This window comes from Pseudorasbora parva, chromosome 1, assembly GCF_024679245.1.
Source record: "Pseudorasbora parva isolate DD20220531a chromosome 1, ASM2467924v1, whole genome shotgun sequence".
Lineage (NCBI taxonomy): Eukaryota > Metazoa > Chordata > Actinopteri > Cypriniformes > Gobionidae > Pseudorasbora > Pseudorasbora parva.
The window spans coordinates 46,165,582-46,179,599 of NC_090172.1; the positions used below are offsets into that span (position 1 = coordinate 46,165,582).

Genomic DNA, 14,018 nt, shown 5'->3' on the forward strand with positions numbered 1-14,018 from the left:
TGTAAAATGTTTTCTATTTGTAAACATTTTAATATTGTTATTTTACTTTTAAGTTTATCACCGCTGTATTTTATTTATGCGTTTGTGTCTATTTTTTTTAGACTGTTTTATTATGTTTTCTTGATTATGATATATATATTTTTTGTTTATCTTTTCTTGTTAGATATCAACCGCCTGTTTCAATGTGGTTTAAATTACCTTTGGATTATGGAGATGGAGATGGACATATATCTTGAATTCCTCATATTGGCCTTTTAGTCACTATTTATATATTCTCATTTTTTGTAGACATCTATGTTTGAACTGAAAATGAGCCATCCTATTTATTTTATATATGTAACTATTTTTGTTATATTTTATAAAATTGTACTTGTAATATTAATCAGTGCATGATCTTCCCTCTCTCTATTTTTGGGTTCAATCTACATTTACAAAAGTTTGAAAGCCAATCTATCACTCAACATTTGTCCTAACATTATGTGATGTAATATGTTCATATTTTTACAGTCTTGTTTATTTTTGTGTTTTGCAGAATTTACTTTATTGCTGTCGTCCTATGTTATATGGAATGTAAAATAATATGTTTTAAATATATATATATATTTAATATACTTTTCCTCACTCTTCGCATATCCACCAGCTGGTGGAGCTCCAAGAAAAGAACAACTGCTGTACGCATAGCTGTAAAGTCTCTAGAAACAGAACAAGCGGATTGAACTGGAGCGTCCAACATAATTCTAAAATGGGCGGAGCGTATAACTCCAATATAATAATAATAATAATAATAATAATAATAATAAATTTTATTTATAATGCACTTTATATTAAACAAAATCTCAAAGTGCTACAGAATTTAAAAACAAAAACAAAACAATCAACAACAATAAATAAATAAAACCGAAAAATAAAATAAAATAAATTAAACAAGTAGCAAGTCAATTAAAAGTCAATTAAAAGCTCTGCTGAAAAGGTGGGTTTTAAGACCACGCTTAAAAGTATCTATAGTCTGTGGAGTCCGCAGGTGGTCAGGGAGAGCATTCCACAGACTGGGGGCTGAAGAGCAGAATGCCCGATCCCCCATAGTACGGAGATTGGCTGTGGGAGTTTTGAGGCGATACAGCGAAACAGAGCGGAGGTATATATATTTATATTTACTCAATATTTATTTAGGATACTTATTATTCTTATTCGGTTTAAAATTATTTTATGGATCAATTATTATTATTATTATTATTTATGTTAAAATTTTCTGTGGTTGTCACGGACGGACCAATCACACACGTTTGTGATGAATCAACAAGGATTTTTCTATACATTTTTATAGAATGTTCTGAAACTGACGTATATTATAAGTTACACGTTTAATCTAGAATACTTTAAATGTACAAATGTAACAAATAAAAAAACGCCATGAGATTAGAATGCGACTTCTGAGCCGCCATGCGCCCCCTTCAGGAAGTATACTGTTTGTGTCATAAGAAACAATACCACTAAAGCCCAACATGCAAGTCATGCACCCTTCTGATCTACGTGGACGAGCTCTCTATCTCCTCCTGCTGCTGCTGTACTGTTAGCTCGCTGTAAGTCATCATCATCAGTCCAAGATAGCGGACAGTCAGGAAGCCAGCGGTAATGAAAGGAAGCAGAAAACACCCGAGATAGCTCGATATAAACCGATCTGACACCGTAAGTGCCGCTATTTAATTGTGCATCGCTCCGGATACCTTAACCCAAATACTGCATTAACAATTCAACTTTTCACTCATAAAATGGACAGCGAGTTTTCGCTATAACGTCTGCCATAGACTTCACTGTCAAAGGAAAGCTAATGAAATTAGCCTCTATGTATCGAGATCAGCAACCCTTTCAAACCACATCTCTGTATTACAATAGCAAAACCGCGTATATTTGGAGTGTCACTTTAATATAGTGACCCGCTAACTGCCTGTTAATGTTGTTTATCCTTAGTAACGGATTTATTGGAGAGCTGATCTGCCAGTCAGAGGCTGTTACAAGCCCAGTGAGCTGTACGACGTTTTTTTACGTGCAATTAAAAAAATATTTCGATTTGAACGTTCAGATTTCCAAAAATGTTGGTCGGCTCACAAGGCTTTGCGATACAAACAATATATAACGATAGAGCGGTTATCTCCGTCTAATCCATATGTTTGTTTAATTTTCCAGATGTCCTGTTTAAAGGGGCTCCTCACCAGCTGCCTTATATTGGCCAGTATGATGTCCTGGGCCAAGGCAGTGCCAATAAGTTTAGATAAAACTAAGGTAAAGCTCCCAGAGGAAACCGTCAAAGAGCCTCCACAGAGTGTGGTAAGAAATATTTGATCAGCCAATTATATAACAAGCTTTGGCAGCAAGTTTATAAGTAGCCTTAGAGTCTCCAGTTGCATAAATATGCATGGGTATTTTTGTGTGGGCAATAAGCTCTTAATTTTGAAAAACGCAATTCATATACACACTTTTATATTTTAGATTATATTATTGTTTATTTATATTATTTTTATGTATAATAAATTCCCAGGACACCGGACTTCACTATGACCGGTATCTCAGGGAAGTTATTGATTTCCTTGAAAAGGATCAACATTTTAGAGAAAAGCTCCACAACACAGATATGGAAGATATAAAGGTAAGAAACAGCATGGCTTTATTTGTGTGGCATAATACAAAGGTCGCAATAGCTAATCTGTCCATTCCTGCTGATTCAGCAAGGGAAGCTGGCTAAAGAGCTTGACTTTGTCAGCCACCATGTGAGAACCAAGCTGGATGAACTTAAAAGGCAAGAGGTCAGCCGTCTGAGAACCCTGATCAAAGCCAAGCAGGACATCGAAGGAGGAAATGGTAAGTGCCTGTAAAATTATAACAATTATAATTGAATAAATGCTTGAGGTAATTTCACATACATATGGTGTAATTTAATATTAAAGTTGGCATGAAACGGAAGTTGCAATTACCTTTTATTCCCAATTGTGATGTATATCCGAATGGCAACAAAATAGCAACAAATGTAGGGCAGGACATGATTTTGTCCATTTGGAATTGATTGGATGGATAGATCATTGTGGTTTGCTATAGAGTGCAACTGTGCCTGCCCCACATTTTCAGTGGCGTTGGTTGTGGAAGGTTTTTTTTTTTTTTTTTCATAAATTTTTCCCCATAGTGATAAAGTTTTAGAGTAAAATACTTATAAGCCATAAACCAAGCCTATCAGCTACGAGGTACCCACAACACTACAAGCTTTGATTTGAGGCAAAAAACAGATTTTGAAAATCTGACAATAACACTGTGTACTTAACAGTTTTGAGCCCCTTTCACACTGCACGTCGGACCCGCAATATTCCCGGAGCATTGCCGGGTCGCCTTCTGTGTGAAAGCAACCACGTCCCAGCATTGATTACCGAATCTGACCCGGGTCGGGGACCTAGTAATATTGCGGTATTCGACCCGGGACGAGCGCTGTGTGAACAAAAGCCGAAACTAATGCTGCAGCGTGTACGTAGTTATCGTGCGACTCCTAGAGCTTGTTATTTCAATAATACAACCCTGTAGTGCCAGAAGAGCTAGTCGGTGTTTTAAACGAAGAGAGTGTTCATATACAAAAGAAACTAAAATTAAACAAGCAGAAATGTGTACAAACTGGACACAAGTCGAGACCACGGAGCTCCTTACTATCCACGCTGAAGCTGAGATCGCTCGCCATTATACGTCACATCAGGCTGTCACGTGTCAACTCGACCCGGGACCGTTAAGCGTTGTGTGTGACAGCGCACATATTACGGCATTTCGCTGGCTGTGTGAATGGACCAAATCTAGCGGCCCGGGAACAAATGCCGGGTCGCATTATCCGTGTATTTGCCGGAATCGCAGTGTGAAAGGGGCTTTAGTGAGGGAAAGAACTACAATCCCATGAAGCACTGCGAACAGCATAATCAAATTAAAAAGGAGAAATATAATACTACTCATTTACAAATGTTGATTATGTATAAAAAATATATTTTACTACAAACATTTCAGTGTTTTGAGCATAGACAGTAAAAGAAATGGACACAGCAACCCCATAGATTTCAATGGTGAAAAGTGAAGTAAATTAGAAGCAATCATTCCTGATGGCGCAGCCTCAGACTGAGCTTGATAACGTAGATTTGACGTAAGCTACTTATCTGACAGTTGTAAGTCTTCTAGTAGTTGTGGAAAGTGAAATCTGAATCACGTTGTTTAAATGTTTTGTCCCGTTGCTTTTGGCTCACTATCGGTCTCTCCCCATTCTTCTCCCTTGACTTTTTCGGATTTTATGTCTCCACGTCCCCCAGACTGTCTCATAAACAGTAAAAGATTGCTAAGTAAAAGATTCTGTCATTTGCAGTGCTTGTGGGCGGAGCTAAAGGGCTATTTTGGAGCTTGTAGCTTTTTTCACTGATTGGTGTAATTTTCTGTACAGCATCATGGGTAATGTAGTTTTTGCCAGGAATTTCACTGTTAAACGATTATAAAAAAATAAATTTAAAAAAAGCTGAAATAATGCAGGTTGATGCTTTTTTTTAAAGAGTTAAATGGATCAGAACATTCTCTAAACACTGTTCTCTCTCATGTTTATCAGATATTGCGGTAGATCACCAGGTGTTACTAAAACAGTTTGAATATCTGAACCACATGAACCCACACACATTTGAGGTTGAGGATCTGGACAGACTCATTAAATCGGTATGTCATTACTTACAGTTACCTTTCATAATCGTACTTCATTTGATTCAGTCACCTTGAATGTTCCTTTCTTTTAAACATTTTTGCTTGTGATCCTTTTTGCATTTAAAATACAATTCATGTTGCATACATTGAGGCAAAAAGGACAAATAATACGTTTCCACACATTACATTTTCATGACTTTACAGTCATTAATGATTTACAAGATAAAGATTTGTATAAATCACTTAATAGAGATTGCACGCACAAAAAGTTTTTATTCTAGAGCTGAACATAATTTAAAAATCACTAAAGAAATATAAATACAGTCTCAAAGATATCTGGAATGTTCCATATGCACTTTAAAAGAACATCATGTAATACTCTTGTAAATCCAAGGTTAGCATGCATTTTCCTTCTCATCTGGTCACTGATCAACAGCAATAAAAGATCTTTAATTCATATGACAACTGAAGACCAGAACCCATGACGTTACATTCATGATCTTGCAATATAGGCTACAAAAGATCTGGAAAACTACGACAAGGAACGGCATGAAGAATTTAAAAGGTACGAGATGATGAAAGAGCATGAGAGACGAGAACACCTGAAGACACTTGATGAGGATGACAGGAGGAAAGAGGAGGAGCACTATGAGGAGATGAAGAAAAAACATGCTGATCACCCCAAAGTCAACCACCCCGTAAGTGTGTGAGCATGAACTTTTGTTGATGTTTGTGATTTTATTGAAGATATACTCATGTTTCTCTGATGATTGGTCCATAGGGTAGCAAAGATCAGCTAAAAGAAGTGTGGGAGGAGGCTGATGGCCTTGACCCTGAAGATTTTGACCCAAAAACGTTCTTCAATTTGCATGGTAAAATATACTTGATCCCTTTAGCCAAATCCTGGATATGAGAATGCTGAAATTGCATACTTAATATAATATTTTTGCAATCTTTTGCAGACACGAACGGAGATGGATTCTTTGATGAACAAGAGCTGGAAGCCCTATTCACAAAGGAGGTAAAGAATTGCATCACCACTGAAGATAATGTTTAAACACTCAACAGCCATTTTATTAAAGGAGTACTTCAGCGCTGGGAAGATGAATCTGTATTTAAACTGGATCATCAATGTAGTAGAAATGTGAAATTATTTTTGAATTTGGTGCTTTCTAGACTGAGAAAAGACAGAAAACGTATTTTTGTCTCATGGGGATGAAAGACTACAATTCCCAGAATGCTTTGCTGCCATTGTGCTCATGTGAGGCCATTCCCAAAGCCACCAACTTGATTTCTGTGACTGAGTTGGAGAAGACACTACAATTAAAAACTGAAAGTGTCTGTTCAATATAATGAGTGAGTCACCGCTCGAGTATCACAGCACTGAGCACTAACTGCAGGAGTCATATAAATGAGCTGATGAACTTTCATGATGAGAGCTGTGGTAATCACGACTACACTCGCGGCATACATTCACAACGCGAGTTCAGTCTGGCGCATTTCAGTTCATGCCTTTGTAAGCTTAACTTTCATAGAAATTAATTTGAGAAGTTAAAAGACTTACATTGCTCACCATAGCTCCGTTTAAATGAGTGCCTGCAGCTGCGAGCTCAGAGTGTAATCTCCAATCCCCCATGGGTTCAAAACATCTGGAAATGGCTTCCTCTGCTGGCTGTAGTCTTTAGCCTTTGGCCAAACATTCCTCCTATGATGCAAATATCGTCAATTTGCATCATTGGAGGAATTTTTCCAGAAATAAAATGCATAAATCTCTTGTCTCAGGGGGATATGAGGGGGGGAAGCGCAATCATATGAATAAACTCCAGGGTTTCTACTGATACAAAGCCATATGCTAATCGCTGAAGTAACCCTTTAAGTACTCCTTGCTAGTACCGGATTAGACCCCCTTAATTCTTTGTGGCATAGGTTCAACAAGATGCTCGAAACATTCCTCTGAGATTTTAGTCCATTTTGACATGATAGCATCATTTACATTTATGCATTTAGCAGACGCTTTTATCCAAAGCGACTTACAATTCAGGAGTACAGGAAGCGATCTGTCAAGAAGAGGTAAAGAAACACAAAAAGTGCCCCAAATACCAAGATTTGTATACCGCTCAGAGTAGCAAAAACCAGAAAAGGGAAGAAGAAAAGAGAAATAGAGGAAGAAAGTAGTTTTTTTTATGTAAGATTAAGTGCTCATGGAAGAGATGAGTTTTTACCTGTCTTTTGAATGAAGCTAGTGATTCTGTCGTGCGTATAGAGGACGGAAGATCGTTCCACTAACCAGGAACAATGAAAGAAAAAGTTCTGAAGAAGGATTTCATGCCTCTCTGTGATGGTACCATAAGCCTCCGCTCATTAGCTGAGCGAAGGCTTCTGGTGGGGGTGTAGACTCGTAGGAGTGAGTCAAAGTATGCGGGTGCTGAGCTTGTGGAAGATAAAAAAATGATCAATTGAGTGCATTATAAAAAAATGATAAATTGTTAATAAATTATTATTTACGACATTTTAAAGTGCCCACGATAACAATATTGTGCATATTCATTATCGTGATAAATCGCATTATCGAAAATCGGCGACTGATGATTTGGAAGCAGGTTTAGCCAGCCGCAGGGCTTCAGTAACTGACAATAATGCCGTCTCAGTTGAGTGGCCCTTTTTGAAACCTGACTGGTTTATGTCCAGTTGATTAGACTGTGAGAGGAAAGATGAGACCTGGTTGGACACAACTCTTTCAAGTGTTTTCGCAATGAATTGTAGGAGAGAAACCGGTCTGTAGTTCTCTACAAGTGATGTGTCTAATGTGGGTTTTTTAAGCAGTGGGGTTACCCGAGCCTGCTTGAATGCGGTAGGGAAGATGCCAGTGCAGAGAGATGTGTTGATGATGTGTGTGAGTGCTGGTAAGAGTGTAGGGGAGATGGCTTGTAGAAGAGGTGAGGGGATCTAGAGGGCAGGTAGTGGGATGGCTGGAGAGGAGAAGTTTAGATGCTTCATCCTCAATGAGTGTAGAGAAGGAGGAGAGATGATGTTTGGCTGTGGATGTGGCTGATTTAAAATTGTGTGTGTGTGGAGATGGGAACTGAATGCTGAGGATTGTGGTTTTATCTGTGAAAAAATGGGCTAGATCGTCTGCAGATAGAGATGTGGTAGGAGGTGGTGGAGGGGGACAGAGCAGAGAGTTGAAAGTTTTGAAAAGTGTGCGTGTGTCTGAGGTGCTGTTGATTTTGTTGTGGAAATTTAGCTGTATGGACATCATGTGAGAAGGAAATGAGCAGAGATTGATACTTACTCAGGTCAGATGGGTTGTTTGATTTGCGCCATTTTCTCTCTGCTGCCCTAAGTTTGGTCCGTTGTTCACGAAGAACATCAGATAACCAAGAGAGGGAGTAGAGCGAGCTGGCCTAGAAGACAGAGGGCAGATACTATCTAGACAAGAAGTTAAAGTGGAACATAAAGTGTCTGTTGCAGTGTTGACATCCGTAGAGGAGAATTGTGTGGGTGACGGAAGAGAGGATGACACAACGGAGGAGAGGTGAGAGGGAGAAAGAGAACGCAGGTTTTGTCTGAAACTAACTGGTAGAGGAAGTGGAAGTGTACGAGTAGTAAGATGTAGATTAAATGTGATGAAGTAATGATCAGAGAAGTGTAAGGGTTTGACCGAAGTGTTTTCTGTAGTGCAGTTGCGTATGTAGACGAGGTCAAGTTGGTTGCCAGATTTGTGTGTGTGTGAGGTAGTAAGGAGTTTGAGATCGAATGAGGATAGAAGGGAGTGAAAATCTGTAGCGTACGGTTTGTCCAGGTGGATGTTGAAATCACCAAGGATTACAAGTGGGCTGCCATCCTCAGGGAATGAGGATAGCAGCACATCTAGTTCCTCAACAAAGGTGCCCAATTGACCTGGAGGGCGGTAAATGACTACAAGATGGATTTTACCAGGAGCTGTAACTGTAATAGCATGGTCTTCAAATGAGTTCTTATTACAGAGAGAGGTGCGGGTTGAGTATTTCCAATTGTTTGTGATAAGAAAACCTGTGCCTCCACCTCTGCCAGTGTGGCGAGGGGTGTGTGAGAAAGAGAAATTATTAGAGAGAGCAGCAGGGGTTGCTGAGTCTTCTGGACGGATTCAGGTCTCAGTCAAGGCCAAGATATTCAGATTGGATTGAGTGGCAAAGGCTGGAATGAAGTCAGTTTTGTTTACAGCTGACTGACAATTCCATAGACCCAGAGAAAAGGAGGGAGGAATATTAGTAGAGGAAGGAATAGGACGCAGATTAGCGGTGTTGCGCTGCCGTCTGCGTCTGATAGTGGAGCGTGGGTTAGAGATAGTGGATATGTATTGAAAGCACATTGTGAGATTAGAGAGAAGGAGAAAGAGGGTAGAGAAATAAATACTTAAGTGCGTTCTCTGTGTTTGTTCTACAGTGAAGTCGATCGTAGGTAGAGTCGAAAAAAGATGTCTTTACACTTGCCGTTCTTCACAAGAGGGCTGAAGCGCTGACGCGCTTATTAAATACACACTGATCACTACTTGAGTGTAAACAGCTGTGGACGCTTTTATAATTATCCCAAAGATTAATCAGCACAACAGGCTGCCAATGACTCAAATCAAAACCAAACTATGACTCACTACCTGTGCTAAAAGCCACCAATTATTATTTGATAACGGCTGACAATTGTGTACAGCGCGCTTCAAACTGCCACGGTTAAAGTGCAATTGTAAATAGCTCACGGAATAAAGTTATGAATAGAAAAAATAAGTGCAAGATCGAAATGTATCTTTCTTCTAGTAATTAATACACTAAGCAATACAGCAAATACAGAGTATTTCGGAAACACTTACTTGCGATTCGAGCTCCTTCACTGACCGACCCGCATCATGCAGTTCCTGCAAATTTTTCAGCTGCACATCCATGATATGAATCTCCCGTTCCACCACATTCCAAAGGTGCTCTTGCATTGAAATCTCGTGACTGTGGAGGCCATTTGAGTACAGTGAACTCATTTTCATGTTCAAGAAATCAGTAAACTCAGAATCTTTGTGACCAAGCACATTATCCTGCTGGAAGTAGCCATCAGAAGATGGGTACACTGTGGTCACAAAGGGCTGGACATAATCAGCAACATTACTTAAGTAGACTTTGGTGTTTACAATGGTTAATTAGTACCACAGGCCCCAAAGTGTGCCAAGAAAATGTCCCCCACACCACTACACCCCCAACATCTGCCTCAACCATTGATACAAGGCAGGATGGATCCATGCTTTCATGATGCTTACGACACATTCTGACCCTACCATCTGAATGTCGCAGCAGACTTTGAGACTTATCAGACTAGGCAATATTTTTCCAATCTTCTATATTTCAATTTTGGTGAGCCAGTGGAAATTGTAGCCTGTTTTCTGTTATTGGCTGACAGGAGTGGCACCTGGTGTGGTCTTCTGCTGCTGCCCATCTACTTCAGGGTTCGATGTTTGGTGTGTTCAGAGATGCTCTTTTGCACACCTTGGTTGTAATAAGTTGTTATTTGAGTTACTGTTGCCTTTCTGTCAGCTCAGAACCAGTCTGGCCATTTTCATCTGACTTCTGGCATCGGCAAAGGCATTTTTTCCCACAGAACTGCCATTTACAGGATACTTTTTTATTTTTCGGACCATTCTCTGTAAATCCTAGAGATTTTGTGCATTAAAAAATCCCAGTAAATCAGAATTTTCTGTAATACTCAGAAACCCGGCTACATAGCCCATCTAGCACCAACAGCCATGCCAATTTTGTAGTTATAACATGCTCTGCTATTAAATTATTTTGTGATTATTTTTCAGCTGGAGAAGATCTATGATCCAACTAATGAAGAGGACGACATGGTTGAAATGGAAGAGGAGAGGCTGCGAATGAGAGAACATGTCATGAACGAGGTTAAATCATGATTATAAATATTGGATTAGTTCTATTTGCATAACCTGACAACTTAAGGAAAATTGAAAAAAAAAAGTTTTTAAATCTGCAATCATCTGGCCTTTACAGGTTGACACCAATAAAGACAGACTAGTGTCCTTAGACGAGTTCCTGGTTGCTACAAGGAAAAAAGAGTTCCTTGAACCAGACAGCTGGGAAGTGAGTGTGACACAATACAATACATTATTAGACCACTGATCAATATCCTCTATTTCATGCATTCAGTAAAAAAATAAAAAAAATAATTGTGTTAAGTTTGTCTCAGTTTTAAAGTACAGTCTTGGTCAGAATTACAGGCACCCTTGTTAAATATGATCAAAGAAGCCTCTAAAAATAATTTTGCATTGCTAATCCTTTTGACCTTTTTTTAAAAAAATCTAACCTTTCGTAGAAGTAAAACAATTGAAAATGGAGGGAAAATCTCATTATAAAATAAATGATCAATTATTGTGATGTTTTTTTAATTTATTTTTTATTACACATCAAAAGGATTAAAAAAATGCAGATTTATATTCACAGCCGCCTTTGATTATATTTACCAAGGGTGGCAATAATTTTGATCATGAGAATCTGCGTGTGTGTGTGCGTCTTAAACAATGGCATTTAACCTTCAAGTTTTCCAAGTAATAATTATTGGGTATAACTTATTGGATGACCTCAGACTCTAGAACAGAACCAGGCATATACTGATGAAGAGATGCGAGAGTTTGAGGAGCATTTGGTCAGGCAGGAGGAAGACTTAAACCAGAAAGCAGCTGACCTTCATAAGCAGAGAGAGGATCTAGAGAGACAGCAGGAGCAACTCAATGCTCAGAAAATAGAATTGCAGCAGGTAACACAACTGATTTGTCTTGTACCTACTCATTTAATGAAAAAAAAAAAATCATTATAAAAAGTGAATGAAAACATATTTTGTCTTTTTTTTTATCAGGCTGTGGAGCATATGGAACGGTTGAAAACACAGAAGGTACCGTCTCCACCTGAGATGCATTGTAAGTACTTCTTTAATTTGTAAACTGCAAACAGTATATAACCAGATACATATAAAGGTTGCATTGGATAACTATTGTTACATTAGGTCCTGAATGTGATATAACCTGACATGTTTTTCTAGTTTTACATTATTTTGGAGAAGGTTAAAAAAACATTATATAGGTAATTCTATTCAGTGGGTTATAACATGGTTTCCAATTTTGAGTTTGTTTGACACCAGAGTTCGGTTTCATTGCTTCTCTATCCGTCATTGTATTTAACCTGCCAATAGCACACCAGATGGATAAGCCAGTCTGTGATTGGTTCTCGAAAAAGTGTAACGGAAGCAGTAGAAATGAATGTACAGGTTTCCAGACTGAGTGGCAAGGCGAAATCAAGTTGCCAGCAGATCAGGCTGGGTTTACCCAGTCTAGGTCTGGGCTACTGTTCATGTGAACCCCAGTGCGGTTACCTGCTGATATGAACCTGAAAGGGGACCTCTATTGATGACATATGTTTAAAAAAAAAGTGTTTGTGTGTGTTCTCGCTCACTTCCCTGACAAGCGTGACTGACGCACTCCAAACAGAGAATGTGTATCTAAATTCGTCTGGGCTCCATATTTGCAGTACATTCGCACAGTACAAGATCCGTTATGTGCTGATGCTGAAACAAAATCAAAAGGTTCAAAGAACAAAATATAGTTGTAATCCATTTATTCCAATTTTAGAGCATAGACCTGAAGTAAAAGGAAACTTAATATATTTTGTTTATGAAAAATGCACAAAAATACTATTTACATTTTTTATATGAAATAAATAATTTCTAAAACATGTTTTACTCTGTGCAAAAATCAAAGCCTGAAATCTAAAGTTGTTTCAAATTTAAGGCTGATATTCTGAAAAAGAGCTTTCAGTAAGATTTTTTTTGGGCGCAGTACCAAAAGTTCCCACAAGATGAAATTAGCTTCCCATTAATTCCCAATGCTGTAATTGTTGACTGCGAGGAGTACTTGTGAATATATTTTTTCCAGGCCCATTTAACATTTCCAAATCATGTTTGTGTGTGTTTGTTCACATAGCTTTACCAAGTTCTGTACCATCTGTAAAATTAAGTTAAAAAAATTTAATAAAAAATAAAAACATAAAATGACCGAAGAACACCAGAGGGTTAAAGTAACATTGGCAAATATTTATATTTCTAATTTGAAATGAGTTATTTTAAGAGCAACAATTTAAATGCAACATTATTTTAAAAGTAACATTCTTGGCAATGCTACAACAGTTTCTAAATCTCTCATAACAGTGGAGGGAAATGCTGTTCCTGAGTCAGTAGGACATGACCAGCCTCCTGTGCCCCCTGAGCATCAGCCTTTGCCCCCGGGACACCATGATATCCCTCCAGAACAACAACATGTACCCCAGAATCAACAGAATCTAGGACAGGAACACCAAAATATACCCCATGAAAACCAGCCACTGCCTCCAGGACACAACAGCCCACCACAAGATTCTCCAAAGATGCCCATCGACCACAACAATGTGCCATAGAGCCGTCATTTGGTTTTGTGGAGAAACGTACCTAGCACCAGGCTCACAGAGACTTCAACAAACAGTACCTCCTGTCCAGTACTAGTCAATGATTATTTGCGTTCATGTGTGCTATGGTTTTAATTAGTATGAAAGTGGCTGGTTACATAACTTTTAATGCAGACTTTGCTGTTTGGTATAAGTGTGTTTGATTTTGGTTTTACTATTGAATGTCTTTTTCATACGTTGTGGATATATTATTTTCCAACACTGTGGATTGGATGTCTGTGTATACGCTTTTGTTTTGCACATTTAGTTTTCTGGAATTTTAATGGCCATGAAAAGCTACTTAAAACCTAGTTGTGTGGTATCAGAATATTGTTGAATTGTACTGGAAGTTTTTAATTGATTAGGGCTACTCTGAATTTTAAGTGGGAACTTTTAGAGTTAAGTCAGACATCAATAAAAATCTATTTGGAAAAAAAGAAAAATATTTTTTTAATAAACAACAAAAATTTACTTTATCGAAACGAACAGTGCAGGTTCAGTATAAATTAGGAATTTGATTTTGGTATCAGAAATGAAGGTACCAGTGAGGCACGTTTAACAAATTATTAATTATGTTAAATCTTGCCAATTATTTGCTCTGTAAATGTGTTTAAATAATGATTTTTACATTTTTGGGGGGTTTATGGCATAACATTGGATATAACTACACAGAAAAGGATTAGGATGCACATCTGTCCATACTATTATTGACCCATCAAAAACCATTTGTAATATCAATCCAGCACTAATAATCAACAAATTGGCTGATTTTAAGATATTAAATGCATTTTAATTGTATTATGGCTTCAAAGAAGA

At 38.1% G+C, this 14,018-nt stretch overlaps 1 protein-coding gene and 1 long non-coding RNA gene across 2 annotated transcripts; one reads left to right on the forward strand and one right to left on the reverse strand.

Moving 5' to 3' along the window:
- The first annotated feature begins 1,536 nt into the window (after positions 1-1,536).
- nucb2a (nucleobindin 2a) lies at positions 1,537-14,000 on the forward strand. Its single transcript, XM_067442939.1, has 13 exons — positions 1,537-1,686; positions 2,185-2,325; positions 2,537-2,644; positions 2,724-2,856; positions 4,613-4,716; positions 5,214-5,399; positions 5,483-5,573; positions 5,664-5,722; positions 10,523-10,615; positions 10,725-10,814; positions 11,317-11,487; positions 11,587-11,647; positions 12,931-14,000. The coding sequence occupies exons 2-13, from the start codon at positions 2,185-2,187 to the stop codon at positions 13,173-13,175; spliced, it is 1,482 nt and encodes a 493-aa protein (XP_067299040.1). The 5' UTR covers positions 1,537-1,686; the 3' UTR covers positions 13,176-14,000.
- On the reverse strand, positions 5,734-10,386 carry LOC137074593 (uncharacterized). Its single transcript, XR_010904959.1, has 3 exons — positions 9,545-10,386; positions 7,994-8,105; positions 5,734-6,406 (listed from the first exon to the last, which is right to left on the reverse strand). It is a non-coding gene; the product is annotated as an uncharacterized lncRNA (long non-coding RNA).
- Positions 14,001-14,018: the final 18 nt, after the last annotated feature.

What these genes read in the sequence shown, in the direction of transcription:
- nucb2a (XM_067442939.1), top strand. Translation starts at nt 2,185, where the DNA reads ATGTCCTGTTTAAAGGGGCTCCTCACCAGCTGCCTTATATTGGCCAGT. An exon ending in GGACATCGAAGGAGGAAATG is followed by an intron (nt 2,857 to 4,612) that starts GTAAGTGCCTGT and finishes CATGTTTATCAG; the next exon opens with ATATTGCGGTAGATCACCAG. An exon ending in AGAAAATAGAATTGCAGCAG is followed by an intron (nt 11,488 to 11,586) that starts GTAACACAACTG and finishes TTTTTTTATCAG; the next exon opens with GCTGTGGAGCATATGGAACG.